General features: G+C 44.9%; 1 protein-coding gene and 3 long non-coding RNA genes across 7 annotated transcripts in view; all 4 read left to right on the forward strand.

Moving 5' to 3' along the window:
* man2c1 (mannosidase, alpha, class 2C, member 1) overlaps window positions 1-25064 on the forward strand; it is a 50781-nt gene extending 25717 nt beyond the window's left edge. Inside the window, exons 11-22 of the mRNA XM_052506225.1 lie at window positions 38-133; window positions 1072-1217; window positions 5969-6092; window positions 6290-6411; window positions 10049-10134; window positions 11253-11444; window positions 11652-11740; window positions 11880-11974; window positions 13780-13884; window positions 18269-18425; window positions 23995-24138; window positions 24951-25064. Of these exons, the coding sequence (XP_052362185.1) occupies window positions 38-133; window positions 1072-1217; window positions 5969-6092; window positions 6290-6411; window positions 10049-10134; window positions 11253-11444; window positions 11652-11740; window positions 11880-11974; window positions 13780-13884; window positions 18269-18425; window positions 23995-24138; window positions 24951-25064 (1470 nt within the window). The remainder of the gene's footprint in view (window positions 1-37; window positions 134-1071; window positions 1218-5968; window positions 6093-6289; window positions 6412-10048; window positions 10135-11252; window positions 11445-11651; window positions 11741-11879; window positions 11975-13779; window positions 13885-18268; window positions 18426-23994; window positions 24139-24950) is intronic.
* LOC127922456 (uncharacterized) lies at window positions 204-783 on the forward strand. The gene is made up of 3 exons (XR_008111404.1): window positions 204-348; window positions 424-503; window positions 556-783. It is a non-coding gene; the product is annotated as an uncharacterized LOC127922456 (long non-coding RNA).
* LOC127922453 (uncharacterized) lies at window positions 1659-4395 on the forward strand. Of its 4 annotated transcripts, none has more exons than XR_008111399.1 (4): window positions 1659-2004; window positions 2755-2946; window positions 3044-3139; window positions 3677-4395. It is a non-coding gene; the product is annotated as an uncharacterized LOC127922453 (long non-coding RNA). The 4 variants fall into 4 exon arrangements; XR_008111396.1 differs by lacking the exon at window positions 3677-4395 and adding an exon at window positions 3330-3445; XR_008111398.1 differs by lacking the exon at window positions 3677-4395 and adding an exon at window positions 3330-3445 and having other exon boundaries at window positions 3044-3107.
* Window positions 18440-19527, forward strand: LOC127922455 (uncharacterized). Its single transcript, XR_008111403.1, has 5 exons — window positions 18440-18497; window positions 18582-18921; window positions 19006-19047; window positions 19211-19264; window positions 19431-19527. It is a non-coding gene; the product is annotated as an uncharacterized LOC127922455 (long non-coding RNA).
* Window positions 25065-25836: the final 772 nt, after the last annotated feature.

Raw genomic sequence — 25836 nt, forward strand, 5'->3', positions numbered from 1 at the left:
CCCCTCTCTGTCCCCCTTTCCCCCTCTCTCCCTGCAGCACAACACATTCTTCTGGGAGGGTCTGGATGGTTCTCAGGTTCTGACACACTTTCCCCCAGGGAACTCATATGAGATGAAGGGGAAGGTGGAGGATGTGAGTATCAACCCTAACCCCCTAACCCCCCTACAGACCCTTACAGGAGCACTAGGTCTGATACAGGAGCACTAGGTCTGGTACAGGAGCACTAGGTCTGGTACAGGAGCACTAGGTCTGGTACAGGAGCACTAGGTCTGGTACAGGAGCACTAGGTCTGGTACAGGAGCACTAGGTCTGGTACAGGAGCACTAGGTCTGGTACAGGAGCACTAGGTCTGGTTAGCACAGGTCTGGTACAGGAGCACTAGGTCTGGAAACAGAGCACTAGGTCTGATACAGGAGCACTAGGTCTGGTACAGGAGCACTAGGTCTGGTACAGGAGCACTAGGTCTGGTACAGGAGCACTAGGTCTGGTACAGGAGCACTAGGTCTGGTACAGGAGCACTAGGGCTGGTAAACAGACCCTTACAGGAGCACTAGGTCTGGTACAGGAGCACTAGGTCTGGTACAGGAGCACTAGGTCTGGTACAGGAGCACTAGGTCTGGTACAGGAGCACTAGGTCTGGTACAGGAGCACTAGGTCTGGTACAGGAGCACTAGGTCTGGTACAGGAGCACTAGGTCTGGTACAGGAGCACTAGGTCTGGTACAGGAGCACTAGGTCTGGTACAGGAGCACTAGGTCTGGTACAGGAGCACTAGGTCTGGTACAGGAGCACTAGGTCTGGTTAACAGACCCTTACAGGAGCACTAGGGCTGGTAAACAGACCCTTACAGGAGCACTAGGTCTGGTACAGGATCACTAGGTCTGGTAAACGGACCCTTACAGGAGCACTAGGTCTGGTACAGGAGCACTTGGTCTAGTTAACAGACCCTTACAGGAGCACTAGGTCTGGTACAGGATCACTAGGTCTGGTACAGGATCACTAGGTCTGGTAAACGGACCCTTACAGGAGCACTAGGTCGGGGTACTGAAGCTCCTCCTCATTCCTCCTCAGCTGGTCAACACTGTGAAGAACAACAAGGACAAAGGACGAGCCAATCACAGCGCAGCACTGTTTGGTTTTGGAGACGGAGGAGGAGGGCCCACCCAGCTGATGTTGGACAGGTTGGACAGGGTCCAGGACACAGACGGACTGCCTCGGTCAGGACCACTCACATCGTAACACACACACACACACACACACACACACACACACACACACACACACACACACACACACACACACACACACACACACACACACACACACACACACACACACAGGATATTAATCACACACACCCACCGTGACTCAACAGCCACCATTAAAATAGAACCAGCGGTCTAGACATCAGAAATACAGTCACGGAGAGTGTTGCTGTTCCCGCTCAGAGGGATTCCTCTCTGATGTGGGTTCAAATTAAATCTAGTTTTATTAGTCACGTGCCGAATACAACAGGCTGATTACCAGCCCTTAACCAACAATGCAGTTAAAAAAAAAACATTTTTTTCAACCAAATATATATAAATAATAATATTAAGTAATTAACGAGCTCCAGTAAAATGACAATAGTGAGACTATATACAGGGGGTACAGGTTAGTAATGAGGCTATATACAGGGGTACAGGTTAGTAATGAGGCTATATACAGGGGGTACAGGTTAGTAATGAGGCTATATACAGGGGGTACAGGTTAGTAATGAGGCTATATACAGGGGGTACAGGTTAGTAATGAGGCTATATACAGGGGGTACAGGTTAGTAATGAGTTTATATACAGGGGGTACAGGTTAGTAATGAGGCTATATACAGGGGGTACAGGTTAGTAATGAGACTATATACAGGGGGTACAGGTTAGTAATGAGGCTATATACAGGGGGTACAGGTTAGTAATGAGACTATATACAGGGGGTACAGGTTAGTAATGAGGCTATATACAGGGGGTACAGGTTAGTAATGAGGCTATATACAGGGGTACAGGTTAGTAATGAGGCTATATACAGGGGGTACAGGTTAGTAATGAGACTATATACAGGGGTACAGGTTAGTAATGAGGCTATATACAGGGGTACAGGTTAGTAATGAGGCTATATACAGGGGGTACAGGTTAGTAATGAGGCTATATACAGGGGTACAGGTTAGTAATGAGACTATATACAGGGGTACAGGTTAGTAATGAGACTATATACAGGGGGTTACAGGTTAGTAATGAGGCTATATACAGGGGGTACAGGTTAGTAATGAGGCTATATACAGGGGGTACAGGTTAGTAATGAGACTATATACAGGGGTACAGGTTAGTAATGAGGCTATATACAGGGGGTACAGGTTAGTAATGAGGCTATATACAGGGGGTACAGGTTAGTAATGAGACTATATACAGGGGGTACAGGTTAGTAATGAGGCTATATACAGGGGGTACAGGTTAGTAATGAGGCTATATACAGGGGGTACAGGTTAGTAATGAGGCTATATACAGGGGTACAGGTTAGTAATGAGGCTATATACAGGGGGTACAGGTTAGTAATGAGGCTATATACAGGGGGTACAGGTTAGTAATGAGGCTATATACAGGGGGTACAGGTTAGTAATGAGACTATATACAGGGGTACAGGTTAGTAATGAGGGGGGTACAGGTTAGTAATGAGGCTATATACAGGGGTACAGGTTAGTAATGAGTTTATATACAGGGGGTACAGGTTAGTAATGAGGCTATATACAGGGGGTACAGGTTAGTAATGAGGCTATATACAGGGGGTACAGGTTAGTAATGAGGCTATATACAGGGGGTACAGGTTAGTAATGAGGCTATATACAGGGGGTACAGGTTAGTAATGAGGCTATATACAGGGGGTACAGGTTAGTAATGAGACTATATACAGGGGGTACAGGTTAGTAATGAGACTATATACAGGGGGGTTACAGGTTAGTAATGAGGCTATATACAGGGGGTACAGGTTAGTAATGAGGCTATATACAGGGGTACAGGTTAGTAATGAGACTATATACAGGGGGTACAGGTTAGTAATGAGGCTATATACAGGGGGTACAGGTTAGTAATGAGGCTATATACAGGGGGTACAGGTTAGTAATGAGTTTATATACAGGGGGTACAGGTTAGTAATGAGGCTATATACAGTAATGAGGGTACAGGTTAGTAATGAGGCTATATACAGGGGTACAGGTTAGTAATGAGGCTATATACAGGGGGTACAGGTTAGTAATGAGGCTATATACATACAGGTTAGTAATGAGGCTATATACAGGGGTACAGGTTAGTAATGAGGCTATATACAGGGGGTACAGGTTAGTAATGAGGCTATATACAGGGGGTACAGGTTAGTAATGAGGCTATATACAGGGGGTACAGGTTAGTAATGAGGCTATATACAGGGGTACAGGTTAGTAATGAGGCTATATACAGGGGTACAGGTTAGTAATGAGGCTATACAGGGGGTACAGGTTAGTAATGAGGCTATATACAGGTTACAGGTTAGTAATGAGACTATATACAGGGGTACAGGTTAGTAATGAGGCTATATACAGGGGGGTTACAGGTTAGTAATGAGGCTATATACAGGGGGTACAGGTTAGTAATGAGGCTGTATACAGGGGGTACAGGTTAGTAATGAGGCTATATACAGGGGGTACAGGTTAGTAATGAGGCTATATACAGGGGGTACAGGTTAGTAATGAGGCTATATACAGGGGGTACCGGTACCGAGTCAATGTGCGGGGGTACAGGTTAGTAATGAGGCTATATACAGGGGGTACCGGTACCGAGTCAATGTGCGGGGGGTACAGGTTAGTAATGAGGCTATATACAGGGGGTAGACATAAAGTTAATATCTTTGCTCCATGTTTTGCAGTATTACTTTAGTGCGTTATTGCAAACAGGATGTATGTTTTGGAATATTTTTTATTCTGTACAGGCTTCCTTCATTTCACTCTGTCTTGGGTTAATATTGTGGAGTAACTACAATGTTGTTGATCCATCCTCAGTTTTCTTCTATCACCGCCATTTAAACTCTAACTGTTTTAAAGTCACCATTAACCTCATGGTGAAATCTCTGAGACGTTTCCTTCCTCTCCGGCAACTGAGTTAGGAAGGACGCCTGTATCTTTGTAGTGACTGGGTACATTGATACACCATCCAAAGTGTAAATTAATAACTTCACCATGCTCAAAGGGATATTTACATTTTTACACCAATTTGGTAGCCTTCTTTGTGAGGCATTGGAAAACCTCCCTGGTCTTTGTGGTTGAATCAGTGCTTCAAAATTCACTGCTCGACCGAGGGACCTTAAAGATAATTGTATGTGTGGGATAGAGAGACGAGGTAGTCATTCGTAAATCATGTTAAACACTATTATTGAGTCCATGCAACTTCATGTGTGACTTGTTAAGCTAATGTTTTAACAACAACATGTGTACTCCTGAACTGATTTAGGCTTGACATAACAAAGGGGTTGATTAACTCAAGGCTTTTCATTTTTTTGTATTAATTTCTAAACTGTTCTACAAGTAAAATTCCACTTTGACATTATGGGTATTATGGTATTGGGTGTAGTTCGGTGACACAAAATGTCAATTGAATCCATTTTAGATGCAGCCTGTAAACACAACAACATGTGGAAGAAGTCAAGGACTGTGAATACTCTCTGAAGGCTCTGCCTCCTGAAGGCTCTGAAGGCTCTGGCCTCTGAAGGCTCTGGCCTCTGAAGGCTCTGAAGGCTCTGGCCTCTGAAGGCTCTGGCCTCTGAAGGCTCTGGCCTCTGAAGGCTCTGGCCTCTGAAGGCTCTGGCCTCTGAAGGCTCTGGCCTCTGAAGGCTCTGCCCTCTGAAGGCTCTGAAGGCTCTGGCTTCTGAAGGCTCTGGCCTCTGAAGGCTCTGGCCTCTGAAGGCTCTGGCTTCTGAAGGCTCTGAAGGCTCTGGCTTCTGAAGGCCTCTGAAGGCTCTGGCCTCTGAAGGCTCTGAAGGCTCTGGCCTCTGAAGGCCTCTGAAGGCTCTGGCCTCTGAAGGCTCTGGCCTCTGAAGGCTCTGGCCTCTGAAGGCTCTGGCCTCTGAAGGCTCTGGCCTCTGAAGGCTCTGGCCTCTGAAGGCTCTGGCCTCTGAAGGCTCTGGCCTCTGAAGGCTCTGGCCTCTGAAGGCTCTGGCCTCTGAAGGCTCTGAAGGCTCTGGCCTCTGAAGGCTCTGGCCTCTGAAGGCTCTGGCCTCTGAAGGCTCTGGCCTCTGAAGGCTCTGGCCTCTGAAGGCTCTGGCCTCTGAAGGCTCTGGCCTCTGAAGGCTCTGGCCTCTGAAGGCCTCTGAAGGCTCTGGCCTCTGAAGGCCTCTGAAGGCTCTGGCCTCTGAAGGCCTCTGAAGGCTCTGGCCTCTTAAGGCTCTGGCCTCTTAAGGCTCTGGCCTCTGAAGGCTCTGCCCTCTGAAGGCTCTAGCCTCTGAAGGCTCTGGCCTCTGGCGGCTCTGGCCTCTGAAGGCTCTGGCCTCTTAAGGCTCTGGCCTCTGAAGGCTCTGCCCTCTGAAGGCTCTGGCCTCTGAAGGCTCTGGCCTCTGGCGGCTCTGGCCTCTGAAGGCTCTGGCCTCTTAAGGCTCTGGCCTCTGAAGGCTCTGCCCTCTGAAGGCTCTGGCCTCTGAAGGCTCTGGCGGCTCTGGCCTCTGAAGGCTCTGGCCTCTGAAGGCTCTGCCCTCTGAAGGCTCTGCCCTCTGAAGGCTCTGCCCTCTGAAGGCTCTGGCCTCTGAAGGCTCTGAAGGCTCTGCCCTCTGAAGGCTCTGCCCTCTGAAGGCTCTGGCTATAGTTGCGTCATTTGAATACATGTATGTAATTGTAACTTGTTTCTTTATGACACTAACCATGGATACACGTGTTTCTATACATAATTGACTGTAAGGTGTGTCTTGTTGTTTCTAACCTTAGGGTCCAGATGTCCAGTCCTGACCGGCTCTTCTCTGAGCTCGAGGCGGACTCCTCTCTTCTGTGCACCTGGACTGGAGAACTGTTTCTAGAACTACACAACGGCACCTACACCACACAGGCACAGGTGGGGCCTAATTTGGGCTTCTCAAAGCCTCTCAGAGCTGTTTGTGCCGTACTGTCAACTCTATGGTAATGTTCATGTCCGACATCTGGGACCAGGTTAGGATCTCACACCCTACATTGACTTTATTAGTTAGAACTGTTGTTTACTGGGTTTTAATGACAGAGTTTATCCCTTTTCCAACCCACGCGTCTCCCCAGATTAAGCTCGGGAATCGTCAGTGTGAGACCTTGCTCCATGACGTTGAGGTGGCCAGCAGCTTGGCTCTGTGTCTGGACAAAACGTTCCAGTACCCCACCGAACCGCTACAAATCCTCTGGAGGTGAAGGCCACACCACACAAAGATATAGACATTTAGCCTCTGGGGTGCTTTTTGAGACAACACATGTTCTCTAAATGGGCAGACATACTATAGAGACAAATTAGATAAACAATTAGCAACTAAAGTTACATAGCGTTGAGGTGAAGGCCACACCACACACTACTAAAACCTTGACATGTCCCCTAGGCCCTCAACACTACTAAAACCTTGACATGTCCCCTAGGCCCTCAACACTACTAAAACCTTGACATGTCCCCTAGGCCCTCAACACTACTAAAACCTTGACATGTCCCCTAGGCCCTCAACACTACTAAAACCTTGACATGTCCCCTAGGCCCTCAACACTACTAAAACCTTGACATGTCCCCTAGGCCCTCAACACTACTAAAACCTTGACATGTCCCCTAGGCCCTCAACATTACTAAAACCTTGACACAGGCCCTACTAAAACCTTGACATGTCCCCTAGGCCCTCAACACTACTAAAACCTTGACATGTCCTAAAACCTTGACAGGCCCTCAACACTACTAAAACCTTGACATGTCCCCTAGGCCCTCAACACTACTAAAACCTTGACATGTCCCCTAGGCCCTCAACACTACTAAAACCTTGACATGTCCCCTAGGCCCTCAACACTACTAAAACCTTGACATGTCCCCTAGGCCCTCAACACTACTAAAACCTTGACATGTCCCCTAGGCCCTCAACACTACTAAAACCATGTTAGGCCCTCAACATGTCCCCTAGGCCCTCAACACTACTAAAACCTTGACATGTCCCCTAGGCCCTCAACACTACTAAAACCTTGACATGTCCCCTAGGCCCTCAAACTACTAAAACCTTGACATGTCCCCTAGGCCCTCAACACTACTAAAACCTTGACATGTCCCCTAGGCCCTCAACACTACTAAAACCTTGACATGTCCCCTAGGCCCTCAACACTACTAAAAACACTACTAAAACCTTGACATGTCCCCTAGGCCCTCAACACTACTAAAACCTTGACAAGGCCCTCAACACTACTAAAACCTTGACATGTCCCCTAGGCCCTCAACACTACTAAAACCTTGACATGTCCCCTAGGCCCTCAACACTACTAAAACCTTGACATGTCCCCTAGGCCCTCAACACTACTAAAACCTTGACATGTCCCCTAGGCCCTCAACACTACTAAAACCTTGACATGTCCCCTAGGCCCTCAACACTACTAAAACCTTGACATGTCCCCTAGGCCCTCAACACTACTAAAACCTTGACATGTCCCCTAGGCCCTCAACACTACTAAAACCTTGACATGTCCCCTAGGCCCTCAACACTACTAAAACCTTGACATGTCCCCTAGGCCCTCAACACTACTAAAACCTTGACATGTCCCCTAGGCCCTCAACACTACTAAAACCTTGACATGTCCCCTAGGCCCTCAACACTACTAAAACCTTGACATGTCCCCTAGGCCCTCAACACTACTAAAACCTTGACATGTCCCCTAAAACACTACTGACCATGTCCCCTAGGCCCTCAACACTACTAAAACCTTGACATGTCCCCTAGGCCCTCAACACTACTAAAACCTTGACATGTCCCCTAGGCCCTCAACACTACTAAAACCTTGACATGTCCCCTAGGCCCTCAACACTACTAAAACCTTGACATGTCCCCTAGGCCCTCAACACTACTAAAACCTTGACATGTCCCCTAGGCCCTCAACACTACTAAAACCTTGACATGTCCCCTAGGCCCTCAACACTACTAAAACCTTGACATGTCCCCTAGGCCCTCAACACTACTAAAACCTTGACATGTCCCCTAGGCCCTCAACACTACTAAAACCTTGACATGTCCCCTAGGCCCTCAACACTACTAAAACCTTGACATGTCCCCTAGGCCCTCAACACTACTAAAACCTTGACATGTCCCCTAGGCCCTCAACACTACTAAAACCTTGACATGTCCCCTAGGCCCTCAACACTACTAAAACCTTGACATGTCCCCTAGGCCCTCAACACTACTAAAACCTTGACATGTCCCCTAGGCCCTCAACACTACTAAAACCTTGACAGGCCCTCAACACTACTAAAACCTTGACATGTCCCCTAGGCCCTCAACACTACTAAAACCTTGACATGTCCCCTAGGCCCTCAACACTACTAAAACCTTGACATGTCCCCTAGGCCCTCAACACTACTAAAACCTTGACATGTCCCCTAGGCCCTCCTGACATGTCCCCTAGGCCCTCAACACTACTAAAACTTGACATGTCCCCTAGGCCCTCAACACTACTAAAAACATGTTGACTAAAATGTCATGTCCCCTAGGCCCTCAACACTACTAAAACCTTGACATGTCCCCTAGGCCCTCAACACTACTAAAACTTGACATGTTGACATGTCCCTAGGCCCTCAACACTACTAAAACCTTGACATGTCCCCTAGGCCCTCAACACTACTAAAACCTTGACATGTCCCTAGGCCCTCAACACTACTAAAACCTTGACATGTCCCCTAGGCCCTCAACACTACTAAAACCTTGACATGTCCCCTAGGCCCTCAACACTACTAAAACCTTGACATGTCCCCTAGGCCCTCAACACTACTAAAACCTTGACAGGCCCTCAACACTACTAAAACCTTGACATGTCCCCCTCAAGGCCCTCAACACTACTACTAAAACCTTGACATGTCCCCTAGGCCCTCAACACTACTAAAACCTTGACATGTCCCCTAGGCCCTCAACACTACTAAAACCTTGACATGTCCCCTAGGCCCTCAACACTACTAAAACCTTGACATGTCCCCTAGGCCCTTCACTACTAAAACCTTGACATGTCCCCTAGGCCCTCAACACTACTAAAACCTTGACATGTCCCCTAGGCCCTCAACACTACTAAAACCTTGACATGTCCCCTAGGCCCTCAACACTACTAAAACCTTGACATGTCCCCTAGGCCCTCAACACTACTAAAACCTTGACATGTCCCCTAGGCCCTCAACACTACTAAAACCTTGACATGTCCCCTAGGCCCTCAACACTACTAAAACCTTGACATGTCTAGGCCCTCAACACTACTAAAACCTTGACATGTCCCCTAGGCCCTCAACACTACTAAAACCTTGACATGTCCCCTAGGCCCTCAACACTACTATGACATGTCCCCTAGGCCCTCAACACTACTAAAACCTTGACATGTCCCTAGGCCCTCAACACTACTAAAACCTTGACATGTCCCCTAGGCCCTCAACACTACTAAAACCTTGACATGTCCCTAGGCCCTCAACACTACTAAAACCTTGACATGTCCCCTAGGCCCTCAACACTACTAAAACCTTGACATGTCCCTAGGCCCTCAACACTACTAAAACCTTGACATGTCCCCTAGGCCCTCAACACTACTAAAACCTTGACATGTCCCCTAGGCCCTCAACACTACTAAAACCTTGACATGTCCCCTAGGCCCTCAACACAACTAAAACCTTGACATGTCCCCTAGGCCCTCAACACTACTAAAACCTTGACATGTCTCCTAGGCCCTCAACACTACTAAAACCTTGACATGTCCCCTAGGCCCTCAACACTACTAAAACCTTGACATGTCCCCTAGGCCCTCAACACTTTTCCACAATTGTCTTTTGTTTTTCAGGCAGCTCCTCCTGAACCAGTTCCATGATGTGATTCCTGGCACCTGTATAGAGATGGTGGTAGAGGACGCAATGCGATATTATCAAGGTATATATCAGCACTACGATATTATCAAGGTATATATCAGCTGTATATTATCAGGGTAAATATCAGCTGTATATTATCAGGGTATATATTAGCTGTATATTATCACGGTATATATCAGCACTACGATATTATCAAGATATATAACAGCTGTATATTATCAGGGTATATATCAGCTCTATATTATCACAGTATATATCAGCACTACGATATTATCAAGGTATATATCAGCTGTATATTATCAGGGTATATATCAGCTGTATATTATCAGGGTATATATCAGGGTATATATCAGCTGTATATTATCACGGTATATATCAGCACTACGATATTATCAAGGTATATATCAGCTGTATATTATCAGCTGTATATTATCAGGGTATATATCAGGGTATATATCAGCTGTATATTATCAGGGTATATAACAACTGTATATTATCAGGGTATATATCAGCTGTATATTATCAGGGTATATAACAACTGTATATTATCAGGGTATATATCAGCTGTATATTATCAGGGTATATATCAGCTGTATATTATCAGGGTATATATCAGCTGTATATTATCAGGGTATATAACAGCTGTATATTATCAGGGTATATATCAGGGTATATAACAGCTGTATATTATCAGGGTATATATATCAGGGTATATAACAGCTGTATATTATCAGGGTATATATATCAGGGTATATAACAGCTGTATATTATCAGGGTATATATCAGGGTATATAACAGCTGTATATTAATATAATAATAATAATATAATAATAATAATAATATAATAATATAATAATATAATAATATATAATATAATAATAATAATAATATAATATATGCCATTTAGCAGACGCTTTTATCCAAAGCGACTTACAGTCATGTGTGCATACATTCTATGTATGGGTGGTCCCGGTGGTCCCGGGGATCGAACCCACTACCCTGGCGTATTATCAGGGTATATATCAGGGTATATATCAGCTGTATATTATCAGGGTATATGAAAAAAGACCATAATGACAATAGCAGACCGTTTTTATTTTTAGAAAAAGTCACAAACTTAAACCATTCCATGTGGAGTGTGAACCCCAATTCCTGTGTGTGTGTACCGCTGTCTCTCAGACATCCGTACCGTGGGGACCAGACTGCTGCGTGTTTCCTGTCGGGCCCTGGGGTCTGAAGGGACTATGACCCAGACAGGAGACTCTGACAGTACTGCTACTTCCGTTGCTGTCCTCAACACCCTGCCCTGGGAACGCACCGAGGTTCTCCCACTGACAGGGGGCGCTCCTGATCATCAACAACCATGCCTAGGTACCGTAGCTGACTACACAGTGTGAATACTCACAGATCATTGATGCAGTTACTCAACCACAATACAAAAGGGTGTTGTTCTTTCACAATTGAACTTGTAGGTTATTTAGAGGTGATGCACAGTGAAACAGTTGGAGCTGTACCTGCATGTCAGATGTCCACATTCGCTCCGTCTGCCGTTGTGAACAAACATGTGTTATTCTGTAGCTCTGGTGACAGTCCCCAGTGTTGGTGTAGTTTCTGTCCGTGATGCCACTGCTACCAAACCTGTCCCTCTGGTCTCCGTCAAGGTTCAGGTAAATATACACTACATGGCTGTGGGACATTTCATTTGATTCATGGGAATAGTTCTTTAAATGTCGCTTTTATTTGGCGCTTTCGGTTGACTGTGACTCTTCCGTTGATAATCTTAGTTTGAATGTTGTTCTATCATAGGTTGATGGTACTGTCCTCCTGGAGAATGGGATATTACGTGCTGTTGTTAATAAGGATGGATGCCTGGCTTCCTTGTACCTGGTCGAGACTAACAGGTAAAATCCCATCCTCAGAAGGCGCGTTCACACTGCACCTCAGCCCTGTGTCTAAGAGCCTCCTCAGCCCTGTGTCTAAGAGCCTCCTCAGCCCTGTGTCTAAGAGCCTCCTCAGCCCTGTGGCTAAGAGCCTCCTCAGCCCTGTGTCTAAGAGCCTCCTCAGCCCTGTGTCTAAGAGCCTCCTCAGCCCTGTGTCTAAGAGCCTCCTCAGCCCTGTGGCTAAGAGCCTCCTCAGCCCTGTGATAAGAGCCTCCTCAGCCCTGTGGCTAAGAGCCTCCTCAGCCCTGTGTCTAAGAGCCTCCTCAGCCCTGTAATAAGAGCCTCCTCAACCCTGTAATAAGAGCCTCCTCAGCCCTGTGGCTAAGAGCCTCCTCAGCCCTGTGGCTAAGAGCCTCCTCAGCCTTGGGCTAAGGGGGATTTTAGCCCGTGGCTAACCGAGTGTTCACACTTGCACATTCTAAAGTGGGCTAGGATCAATCTTATCCCAGGGCTATCTGGCCTTGCTCCGGAGTAGGAACACAGAAACACTGTGCTAAAATAGCCCGTGTGAAACGGGATCAAGAACGACACAGAATTTTCACTGTCCAATCACAAAAGCGTCACTTTCACTTAATTTGCATATGCCTGTGATGCGTTCTGCACGCTATTTTAATAAAGACATTTATACTCTTTCATCCTTCCATCTGAAGACAAAATCTTCCCAGAAAAAAAACAGTTGCTATGCAGGCAGGCTAACATCTTCTCACTTAGTCAACTGAAACTCTACAGCGGGAAACCTGAGTCGAGAAACCTGAGTCGAGAAACCTGAGTCGAGAAACCTGAGTCGAGAAACCTGAGTCGAGAAACCTGAGTCGAGAAACCTGAGTCGAGAAACCTGAGTCGAGAAACCTGAGTCGAGAAACCTGAGTCGAGAAACCTGAGTCGAGAAACCTGAGTCGAGAAACCTGAGTCGAGAAACCTGAGTCGAGAAACCTGCCTATTTTCCTCAATTACGTAATGTCACGATTCCAAAGCTATACGATGTTACAGGAAACAAGTTCATTATCTCACACCTCGAAAAAGATTTGCAATGTTGCCCAATTGACTTGAGCTGGTGCCCAGCAGGACATTGACAACGCATGGGCAACGTACACAATGGGCGTCAATACGATTTCAATGGAGTATCGCATCTCCTCAAAAGTAAAGTATCTCTGTACAGGATCGCATTTTAGACATCTCGACAACCAAGGTTTATACAAACCATCACTGTTGGAAACAAAATGTTACGCTAGAACCAAGAGGACATATTGTGTCCAATGCTTATAACCAGTCCCCCAGTGTCTGGTCTGGAGCGTGAAGTCACTAGCTCTGCTGGTCGCCTAGCAACCTATCGGTGCCAAAAGCCCTGGTCTGTCCTGGAACTCCTATGTAAATGACGATCTGCAGAATGGCCAAAACCCCCAAAATGTGAAGGCTGCTTTGGGCTCTAAAATGTGTTTATTATGGTCAAGTTCGATCCACACGTGCATTCTTTTAAAGTTCGCTGCAAATGTAGATATTTATTTAAAATTGATCCATTCTGACTGTTCTCTCTCTCACACAGCTAGAATGAAACCGTTCTCTCTCTCACACAGCGAGAATGAAACCGTTCTCTCTCTCACACAGCGAGAATGAAACCGTTCTCTCTCTCACACAGCGAGGATGAAACCGTTCTCTCTCTCACACAGCGAGGATGAAACCGTTCTCTCTCTCACACAGCGAGGATGAAACCGTTCTCTCTCTCACACAGCGAGGATGAAACCGTTCTCTCTCTCTCTGTGTTCCAGAGAGGCGATATCTCACGGTTGCCATGGGAACCAGTTTGTGCTGTTTGATGATGTTCCTCTGTACTGGGACGCCTGGGACGTGATGGACTACCACCTACAGACACGGTGAGAGAAACATCCTGCTTCCTGTTCTCATCGGGCTGGCCTATACAACGGGGTCGTGTTCATTAGGACTCACCCCTCTTAGCCTGGTTCCTCTCTAGGTTTCTTCCTAGGTTTTGGTCTTTCTAGGGAGTTTTTCCTAGCCACCATGCTTCTACACCTGCATTGCTTGCTGTTTGGGGTTTTAGGCTGGGTTTCTGTACAGCACTTTGTGATATCAGCTGATGTAGGAAGGGCTTTATAAATACATTTGATTTGATTGGACAAGTTCAGATAATCCCTCCCCTGTTCGGGCAGTTTGGAGCCTACTGAACTCAGCAGTTAGTTTGTCTGTCAGGCCACAGTGCCAGTATATGTAGTTAGTTTGTCTGTCAGGCCATAGTGCCAGTATATGTAGTTAGTTTGTCTGTCAGGCCACAGTGCCAGTATATGTAGTTAGTTTGTCTGTCAGGCCATAGTGCCAGTATATGTAGTTAGTTTGTCTGTCAGGCCACAGTGACAGTATATGTAGTTAGTTTGTCTGTCAGGCCACAGTGACAGTATATGTAGTTAGTTTGTCTGTCAGGCCACAGTGACAGTATATGTAGTTAGTTTGTCTGTCAGGCCACAGTGACAGTATATGTAGTTAGTTTGTCTGTCAGGCCACAGTGACAGTATATGTAGTTAGTTTGTCTGTCAGGCCACAGTGCCAGTATATGTAGTTAGTTTGTCTGTCAGGCCACAGTGCCAGTATATGTAGTTAGTTTGTCTTTCAGGCCACAGTGCCAGTATATGTAGTTAGTTTGTCTGTCAGGCCACAGTGCCAGTATATGTAGTTAGTTTGTCTGTCAGGCCACAGTGCCAGTATATGTAGTTAGTTTGTCTGTCAGGCCACAGTGCCAGTATATGTAGTTAGTTTGTCTGTCAGGCCACAGTGCCAGTATATGTAGTTAGTTTGTCTGTCAGGCCACAGTGCCAGTATATGTAGTTAGTTTGTCTGTCAGGCCACAGTGCCAGTATATGTAGTTAGTTTGTCTGTCAGGCCAGTGCCAGTATATGTAGTTAGTTTGTCTGTGCCAGTGCCAGTATATGTAGTTAGTTTGTCTGTCAGGCCACAGTGCCAGTATATGTAGTTAGTTTGTCTGTCAGGCCACAGTGCCAGTATATGTAGTTAGTTTGTCTGTCAGGCCACAGTGCCAGTATATGTAGTTAGTTTGTCTGTCAGGCCACAGTGCCAGTATATGTAGTTAGTTTGTCTGTCAGGCCACAGTGCCAGTATATGTAGTTAGTTTGTCTGTCAGGCCACAGTGCCAGTATATGTAGTTAGTTTGTCTGTCAGGCCACAGTGCCAGTATATGTAGTTAGTTTGTCTGTCAGGCCACAGTGCCAGTATATGTAGTTAGTTTGTCTGTCAGGCCACAGTGCCAGTATATGTAGTTAGTTTGTCTGTCAGGCCACAGTGCCAGTATATGTAGTTAGTTTGTTAGTTTGTCTGTCAGGCCACAGTGCCAGTATATGTAGTTAGTTTGTCTGTCAGGCCACAGTGCCAGTATATGTAGTTAGTTTGTCTGTCAGGCCACAGTGCCAGTATATGTAGTTAGTTTGTCTGTCAGGCCACAGTGCCAGTATATGTAGTTAGTTTGTCTGTCAGGCCACAGTGCCAGTATATGTAGTTAGTTTGTCTGTCAGGCCACAGTGCCAGTATATGTAGTTAGTTTGTCTGTCAGGCCACAGTGCCAGTATATGTAGTTAGTTTGTCTGTCAGGCCACAGTGCCAGTATATGTAGTTAGTTTGTCTGTCAGGCCACAGTGCCAGTATATGTAGTTAGTTTGTCTGTCAGGCCACAGTGCCAGTATATGTAGTTAGTTTGTCTGTCAGGCCACAGTGCCAGTATATGTAGTTAGTTTGTCTGTCAGGCCACAGTGCCAGTATATGTAGTTAGTTTGTCTGTCAGGCCACAGTGCCAGTATATGTAGTTAGTTTGTCTGTCAGGCCACAGTGCCAGTATATGTAGTTAGTTTGTCTGTCAGGCCACAGTGCCAGTATATGTAGTTAGTTTGTCTGTCAGGCCACAGTGCCAGTATATGTAGTTAGTTTGTCTGTCAGGCCACAGTGCCAGTATATGTAGTTAGTTTGTCTGTCAGGCCACAGTGCCAGTATATGTAGTTAGTTTGTCTGTCAGGCCACAGTGCCAGTATATGTAGTTAGTTTGTCTGTCAGGCCACAGTGCCAGTATATGTAGTTAGTTTGTCTGTCAGGCCACAGTGCCAGTATATGTAGTTAGTTTGTCTGTCAGGCCACAGTGCCAGTATATGTAGTTAGTTTGTCTGTCAGGCCACAGTGCCAGTATATGTAGTTAGTTTGTCTGTCAGGCCACAGTGCCAGTATATGTAGTTAGTTTGTCTGTCAGGCCACAGTGCCAGTATATGTAGTTAGTTTGTCTGTCAGGCCACAGTGCCAGTATATGTAGTTAGTTTGTCTGTCAGGCCACAGTGCCAGTATATGTAGTTAGTTTGTCTGTCAGGCCACAGTGCCAGTATATGTAGTTAGTTTGTCTGTCAGGCCACAGTGCCAGTATATGTAGTTAGTTTGTCTGTCAGGCCACAGTGCCAGTATATGTAGTTAGTTTGTCTGTCAGGCCACAGTGCCAGTATATGTAGTTAGTTTGTCTGTCAGGCCACAGTGCCAGTATATGTAGTTAGTTTGTCTGTCAGGCCACAGTGCCAGTATATGTAGTTAGTTTGTCTGTCAGGCCACAGTGCCAGTATATGTAGTTAGTTTGTCTGTCAGGCCACAGTGCCAGTATATGTAGTTAGTTTGTCTGTCAGGCCACAGTGCCAGTATATGTAGTTAGTTTGTCTGTCAGGCCACAGTGCCAGTATATGTAGTTAGTTTGTCTGTCAGGCCACAGTGCCAGTATATGTAGTTAGTTTGTCTGTCAGGCCACAGTGCCAGTATATGTAGTTAGTTTGTCTGTCAGGCCACAGTGCCAGTATATGTAGTTAGTTTGTCTGTCAGGCCACAGTGCCAGTATATGTAGTTAGTTTGTCTGTCAGGCCACAGTGCCAGTATATGTAGTTAGTTTGTCTGTCAGGCCAGTTTGTCTGTCGCAGTGCCAGTATATGTAGTTAGTTTGTCATTCAGGCCACAGTGCCAGTATATGTAGTTAGTTTGTCTGTCAGGCCACAGTGCCAGTATATGTAGTTAGTTTGTCTGTCAGGCCACAGTGCCAGTATATGTAGTTAGTTTGTCTGTCAGGCCACAGTGCCAGTATATGTAGTTAGTTTGTCTGTCAGGCCACAGTGCCAGTATATGTAGTTAGTTTGTCTGTCAGGCCGCAGTGCCAGTATATGTAGTTAGTTTGTCTGTCAGGCCGCAGTGCCAGTATATGTAGTTAGTTTGTCTGTCAGGCCACAGTGCCAGTATATGTAGTTAGTTTGTCTGTCAGGCCACAGTGCCAGTATATGTAGTTAGTTTGTCTGTCAGGCCACAGTGCCAGTATATGTAGTTAGTTTGTCTGTCAGGCCACAGTGCCAGTATATGTAGTTAGTTTGTCATTCAGGCCATAGTGCCAGTATATGTAGTTAGTTTGTCTGTCAGGCCACAGTGACAGTATATGTAGTTAGTTTTCTGTCAGGCCACAGTGACAGTATATGTAGTTAGTTTGTCTGTCAGGCCACAGTGACAGTATATGTAGTTAGTTTGTCTGTCAGGCCACAGTGCCAGTATATGTAGTTAGTTTGTCTGTCAGGCCACAGTGCCAGTATATGTAGTTAGTTTGTCTGTCAGGCCACAGTGCCAGTATATGTAGTTAGTTTGTCTGTCAGGCCACAGTGCCAGTATATGTAGTTAGTTTGTCTGTCAGGCCACAGTGCCAGTATATGTAGTTAGTTTGTCTGTCAGGCCACAGTGCCAGTATATGTAGTTAGTTTGTCATTCAGGCCACAGTGCCAGTATATGTAGTTAGTTTGTCTGTCAGGCCGCAGTGCCAGTATATGTAGTTAGTTTGTCTGTCAGGCCACAGTGCCAGTATATGTAGTTAGTTTGTCTGTCAGGCCACAGTGCCAGTATATGTAGTTAGTTTGTCTGTCAGGCCACAGTGCCAGTATATGTAGTTAGTTTGTCTGTCAGGCCACAGTGCCAGTATATGTAGTTAGTTTGTCTGTCAGGCCGCAGTGCCAGTATATGTAGTTAGTTTGTCTGTCAGGCCACAGTGCCCGTGTGTCCTCTATTGGAAGCCTGCGGTGGAAGTGGAGTGTCCGGCCCAGGTGTCATCTTCTGAGGGTCTAATCCTAACCTTAACCCCTGACCTCTAACTTCCCTATAGGAAGCCGGTAGTAGAGGTGGAGTCTCCTGTCCAGGCCTCATCTCCAGGGGGTCTAACTCTGACCTCTGACCTTCCTATAGGAAGCCTGTAGTAGAGGTGGTGTCTCCTGTCCAGATAGCATCTCCAGGAGGACTGAGAGGCAGTGTGACCTTCACTCTCAGAATCAGTGATAAGAGCACCATCACCCAGGAGATCATCCTGGATGCCATGTGTCCTCATGTCAAGTTCAACACTCAGGTACTGTAGACACCATGTGTCCTTATCAAGGTAAATACTCAGGTACTGTAGACACCATGTGTCCTTATCAAGGTAAATACTCAGGTACTGTAGATACCATGTGTCCTTATCAAGGTAAATACTCAGGTACTGTAGATACCATGTGTCCTTATCAAGGTAAATACTCAGGTACTGTAGACACCATGTGTCCTCATATCAAGGTAAATACTCAGGTACTGTAGACACCATGTGTCCTCATCAAGGTAAATACTCAGGTACTGTAGACACCATGTGTCCTCATCAAGGTAAATACTCAGGTACTGTAGACACCATGTGTCCTCATCAAGGTAAATACTCAGGTACTGTAGACACCATGTGTCCTCATCAAGGTAAATACTCAGGTACTGTAGACACCATGTGTCCTCATCAAGGTAAATACTCAGGTACTGTAGACACCATGTGTCCTCATCAAGGTAAATACTCAGGTACTGTAGACACCATGTGTCCTCATATCAAGGTAAATACTCAGGTACTGTAGATACCATGTGTCCTCATCAATGTAAATACTCAGGTACTGTAGATACCATGTGTCCTCATCAAGGTAAATACTCAGGTACTGTAGACACCATGTGTCCTTATCAAGGTAAATACTCAGGTACTGTAGATACCATGTGTCCTCATATCAAGGTAAATACTCAGGTACTGTAGATACCATGTGTCCTCATGTGTCCTCAGGTACTGTCACCATGTGTCCTCATCAAGGTAAATACTCAGGTACTGTAGACACCATGTGTCCTCATATCAAGGTAAATACTCAGGTACTGTAGATACCATGTGTCCTCATCAAGGTAAATACTCAGGTACTGTAGACACCATGTGTCCTCTCAGGTCTCAGGTAAATACATATCAAGGGTACTCAGGTACTGACACCATGTGTCCTCATCAAGGTAAATACTCAGGTACTGTAGACACCATGTGTCCTCATCAAGGTAAATATCAGGTAAGACACCATGTGTAAATACTCAGGTACTGTAGACACCATGTGTCCTCATCAAGGTAAATACTCAGGTACTGTAGACACCATGTGTCCTCATCAAGGTAAATACTCAGGTACTGTAGACACCATGTGTCCCATGTGTCCTACTGTAGACACCATGTGTCCTAAATACTCAGGTACTGTAGACACCATGTGTCCTCCTCAAGGTAAATACTCAGGTACTGTAGACACCATGTGTCCTCATCAAGGTAAATACTCAGGTACTGTAGACACCATGTGTCCTCATATCAAGGTAAATACTCAGGTACTGTAGACACCATGTGTCCTCATATCAAGGTAAATACTCAGGTACTGTAGACACCATGTGTCCACCATCAGGTACTGTAGACACCTCATATCAAGGTAAATACTCAGGTACTGTAGACACCATGTGTCCTCATCAAGGTAAATACTCAGGTACTGTAGACACCATGTCCTATCAAGGTAAATACTCAGGGTAGACTGTAAATAGACACCATGTGTCCTCATCAAGGTAAATACTCAGGTACTGTAGACACCATGTGTCCTCATCAAGGTAAATACTCAGGTACTGTAGACACCATGTGTCCTCATCAAGGTAAATACTCAGGTACTGTACCATGTGATCAAGGTAAATACCATGTGTCCTCATATCAAGGTAAATACTCAGGTACTGTAGACACCATGTGGCCTCATATCAAGGTAAATACTCAGGTACTGTAGACACCATGTGTCCTCATCAAGGTAAATACTCAGGTACTGTAGATACCATGTGTCCTCATCAAGGTAAATACTCAGGTACTGTAGACACCATGTGTCCTCATCAAGGTAAATACTCAGGTACTGTAGATACCATGTGTCCTCATATCAAGGTAAATACTCAGGTACTGTAGACACCATGTGTCCTCATCAATGTAAATACTCAGGTACTGTAGATACCATGTGTCCTTATCAAGGTAAATACTCAGGTACTGTAGACACCATGTGTCCTCATATCAAGGTAAATATCAGGTACTGTAGTAAATAAACTCAGGTACTGTAGACACCATGTGTCCTCATATCAAGGTAAATACTCAGGTACTGTAGACACCATGTGTCCTCAAGGTAAATATCAGGTACTGTAGACACCATGTGTCCTATCAAGGTAAATACTCAGGTACTGTAGACACCATGTGTCCTCATATCAAGGTAAATACTCAGGTACTGTAGACACCATGTGTCCTCATATCAAGGTAAATACTCAGGTACTGTAGACACCATGTGTCCTCATCAAGGTAAATACTCAGGTACTGTAGACACCATGTGTCCTTATCAAGGTAAATACTCAGGTACTGTAGACACCATGTGTCCTCATCAAGGTAAATACTCAGGTACTGTAGACACCATGTGTCCTTATCAAGGTAAATACTCAGGTACTGTAGATACCATGTGTCCTCATATCAAGGTAAATACTCAGGTACTGTAGACACCATGTGTCCTCATATCAAGGTAAATACTCAGGTACTCAGGTAGACACCATGTGTCCTTATCAAGGTAAATACTCAGGTACTGTAGACACCATGTGTCCTCATATCAAGGTAAATACTCAGGTACTGTAGACACCATGTGTCCTTATCAAGGTAAATACTCAGGTACTGTAGATACCATGTGTCCTCATATCAAGGTAAATACTCAGGTACTGTAGACACCATGTGTCCTTATCAAGGTAAATACTCAGGTACTGTAGATGTGGCCTCATACCATCAGGTACTGTAGACACCATGTGTCCTTATCAAGGTAAATACTCAGGTACTGTAGACACCATGTGGCCTCATATCAAGGTAAATACTCAGGTACTGTAGACACCATGTGTCCTTATCAAGGTAAATACTCAGGTACTGTAGACACCATGTGTCCTTATCAAGGTAAATACTCAGGTACTGTAGACACCATGTGGCCTCATATCAAGGTAAATACTCAGGTACTGTAGACACCATGTGTCCTCATCAAGGTAAATACTCAGGTATCAAGGTAAATAACTCAGGTACTGTAGACACCATGTGTCCTCATATCACTCAGGTAAATACTCAAGGTACTGTACTGTAGACACCATGTGTCCTTATCAAGGTAAATACTCAGGTACTGTAGACACCATGTGTCCTCATATCAAGGTAAATACTCAGGTACTGTAGACACCATGTGTCCTTATCAAGGTAAATACTCAGGTACTGTAGACACCATGTGTCCTCATATCAAGGTAAATACTCAGGTACTGTAGACACCATGTGTCCTTATCAAGGTAAATACTCAGGTACTGTAGATACCATGTGTCCTCATATCAAGGTAAATACTCAGGTACTGTAGACACCATGTGTCCTCATCAAGGTAAATACTCAGGTACTGTAGACACCATGTGTCCTCATATCAAGGTAAATACTCAGGTACTGTAGACACCATGTGTCCTTATCAAGGTAAATACTCAGGTACTGTAGACACCATGTGTCCTCATCAAGGTAAATACTCAGGTACTGTAGATACCATGTGTCCTCATATCAAGGTAAATACTCAGGTACTGTAGACACCATGTGTCCTCATCAATGTAAATACTCAGGTACTGTAGATACCATGTGTCCTCATCAAGGTAAATACTCAGGTACTGTAGACACCATGTGTCCTCATCAAGGTAAATACTCAGGTACTGTAGACACCATGTGTCCTCATCTCTCAGGTACTGTAGACACCATGTGTCCTTATCAAGGTAAATACTCAGGTACTGTAGACACCATGTGTCCTCATCAAGGTAAATACTCAGGTACTGTAGACACCATGTGTCCTCATCAAGGTAAATACTCAGGTACTGTAGACACCATGTGTCCCTCATCAGGTACTGTAGACACCATGTGTCCTCATCAAGGTAAATACTCAGGTACTGTAGACACCATGTGTCCTTATCAAGGTAAATACTCAGGTACTGTAGACACCATGTGTCCTCATATCAAGGTAAATACTCAGGTACTGTAGACACCATGTGTCCTCATCAAGGTAAATACTCAGGTACTGTAGACACCATGTGTCCTCATCAAGGTAAATACTCAGGTACTGTAGACACCATGTGGCCTCATATCAAGGTAAATACTCAGGTACTGTAGACACCATGTGTCCTTATCAAGGTAAATACTCAGGTACTGTAGATACCATGTGTCCTTATCAAGGTAAATACTCAGGTACTGTAGACACCATGTGTCCTCATCAAGGTAAATACTCAGGTACTGTAGACACCATGTGTCCTCATATCAAGGTAAATACTCAGGTACTGTAGACACCATGTGTCCTTATCAAGGTAAATACTCAGGTACTTGACAGAGATTACTGTTAACACTTCATATGCATTTGCAAAGTATAAAAAGGTTAATCTGCCAGAATCTTGCCTTTCGCTAATCAACTTTTCCATATCTGACTCAGAAAAGATGTTCAATCTTTAAATCTATGTATCTATCTACTACTTATAATGTTGTTGTAATGTCTTCCACCTTCTCCCAGTTCATAATGTTGTTTATTCCAGGTGGAGTGGTTTCAGTCCCATAATGTTGTTTATTCCAGGTGGAGTGGTTTCAGTCCCATAATGTTGTTGTAATGTCTTCCACCTTCTCCCAGTTAATAATGTTGTTGTAATGTCTTCCACCTTCTCCCAGTTAATAATGTTGTTTATTCCAGGTGGAGTGGTTTCAGTCTCATAATGTTTATTCCAGGTGGAATGGTTTCAGTCCCATAATGTTGTTTATTCCAGGTGGAGTGGTTTCAGTCCCATAATGTTGTTTATTCCAGGTGGAATGGTTTCAGTCCCATAATGTTGTTTTTTCCAGATGGAGTGGTTTCAGTCCCATAATGTTTATTCCAGGTGGAATGGTTTCAGTCCCATAATGTTGTTTATTCCAGGTGGAGTGGTTTCAGTCCCATAATGTTGTTTATTCCAGGTGGAGTGGTTTCAGTCCCATAATGTTGTTTATTCCAGGTGGAATGGTTTCAGTCCCATAATGTTGTTTATTCCAGATGGAGTGGTTTCAGTCCCATAATGTTTATTCCAGGTGGAATGGTTTCAGTCCCATAATGTTGTTTATTCCAGGTGGAGTGGTTTCAGTCCCATAATGTTGTTTATTCCAGGTGGAGTGGTTTCAGTCCCATAATGTTGTTTATTCCAGGTGGAATGGTTTCAGTCCCATAATGTTGTTTATTCCAGGTGGAGTGGTTTCAGTCCCATAATGTTTATTCCAGGTGGAATGGTTTCAGTCCCATAATGTTGTTTATTCCAGGTGGAATGGTTTCCCATAATGTTGTTTATTCCAGATAATCAGTCCCATAATGTTTATTCCAGGTGGAATGGTTTCAGTCCCATAATGTTTATTCCAGGTGGAATGGTTTCAGTCCCATAATGTTGTTTATTCCAGGTGGAGTGGTTTCAGTCCCATAATGTTGTTTATTCCAGGTGGAGTGGTTTCAGTCCCATAATGTTGTTCATTCCAGGTGGATGGTTTCAGTCCCATAATGTTGTTTATTCCAGGTGGAATGGTTTCAGTCCCATAATGTTGTTTATTCCAGGTGGAGTGGTTCGAGTCCCATAAGTTCCTGAAGGTAGAGTTCCCAGTGAGGGTGAGGAGCCCCAACGCCACCTATGAGATCCAGTTTGGACACCTGCAGAGACCCACACACAGGAACACGAGCTGGGACTGGGCACGCTTCGAGGTACCAATAACATGTTTTATACAGCCTTCTTACATCAACAATTATCACAAGAGCTTTACAGTAACCAGCCTAGACCCCAAATAGCTTTACAGTAACCAGCCTAGACCCCAAAGAGCTTTACAGTAACCAGCCTAGACCCCAAATAGCTTTACAGTAACCAGCCTAGACCCCAAAGAGCTTTACAGTAACCAGCCTATTCCCCCAAAGAGCTTTACAGTAACCAGCCTAGACCCCAAAGAGCTTTACAGTAGCCAGCCTAGTCACCCAAAGAGCTTTACAGTAGCCAGCCTATTCCCCCAAAGAGCTTTACAGTAAACCAGCCTAGTCCCCAAAGAGCTTTACAGTAACCAGCCTAGTCCCCCAAAGAGCTTTACAGTAACCAGCCTAGTCCCCCAAAGAGCTTTACAGTAACCAGCCTAGTCCCCCAAAGAGCTTTACAGTAACCAGCCTAGTCCCCCAAAGAGCTTTACAGTAACCAGCCTAGTCCCCCAAAGAGCTTTACAGTAACCATCCTAGTCCCCCAAAGAGCTTTACAGTAAACCAGCCTAGTCCCCCAAAGAGCTTTACAGTAAACCAGCCTAGTCCCCCAAAGAGCTTTACAGTAACCATCCTAGTCCCCCAAAGAGCTTTACAGTAAACCATCCTAGTCCCCCAAAGAGCTTTACAGTAAACCATCCTAGTCCCCCAAAGAGCAAGCAGAAGCAGAGACAATTCCCTACTGCTACTGACTGACATAAATAACCCATCTGCTAACCCCCCTTAGCATTGTTGTTTTGCTGGTCCTATAAAAATAGAATAATTCTCCTTCCTAGGTTTGGGGCCACAAATGGGCCGACCTATCAGAGCACGGCTTTGGAGTGTCTCTGCTGAACGACAGTAAATATGGATACTCGGTTCACCAGAACACCATGACGCTCTCTCTGTGAGTCTGACAAATATTGCAGTTTCACAAATTGGGACGTGGGTAGCTCAGTTAGCAGAGCATGGTGTTGTCAACAACAGGATAGTGGGTTCTGAGTATTACTGACATCGTTAACATAACAGCATTCTTTCAACAACAGGATAGTGGGTTCTGCGTATTACTGACATCGTTAACATAACAGCATTCTTTCAACAACAGGATAGTGGGTTCTGAGTATTACTGACATAACATAACAGCATTCTTTCAACAACAGGATAGTGGGTTCTGAGTATTACTGACATAACATAACAGCATTCTTTCAACAACAGGATAGTGGGTTCTGAGTATTACTGACATAACATAACAGCATTCTTTCAACAACAGGATAGTGGGTTCTGAGTATTACTGACATAACATAACAGCATTCTTTCAACAACAGGATAGTGGGTTCTGAGTATTACTGACATAACATAACAGCATTCTTTCAACAACAGGACAGTGGGTTCTGAGTATTACTGACATAACATAACAGCATTCTTTCAACAACAGGATAGTGGGTTCCGCGTATTACTGACATAACATAACAGCATTCTGTCAACAACAGGATAGTGGGTTCTGAGTATTACTGACATAACATAACAGCATTCTTTCAACAACAGGATAGTGGGTTCTGAGTATTACTGACATAACATAACAGCATTCTTTCAACAACAGGATAGTGGGTTCTGAGTATTACTGACATCGTTAACATAACAGCATTCTTTCAACAACAGGATAGTGGGTTCTATTACTGACAT

This window comes from Oncorhynchus keta, unplaced genomic scaffold, assembly GCF_023373465.1.
Source record: "Oncorhynchus keta strain PuntledgeMale-10-30-2019 unplaced genomic scaffold, Oket_V2 Un_contig_25742_pilon_pilon, whole genome shotgun sequence".
Lineage (NCBI taxonomy): Eukaryota > Metazoa > Chordata > Actinopteri > Salmoniformes > Salmonidae > Oncorhynchus > Oncorhynchus keta.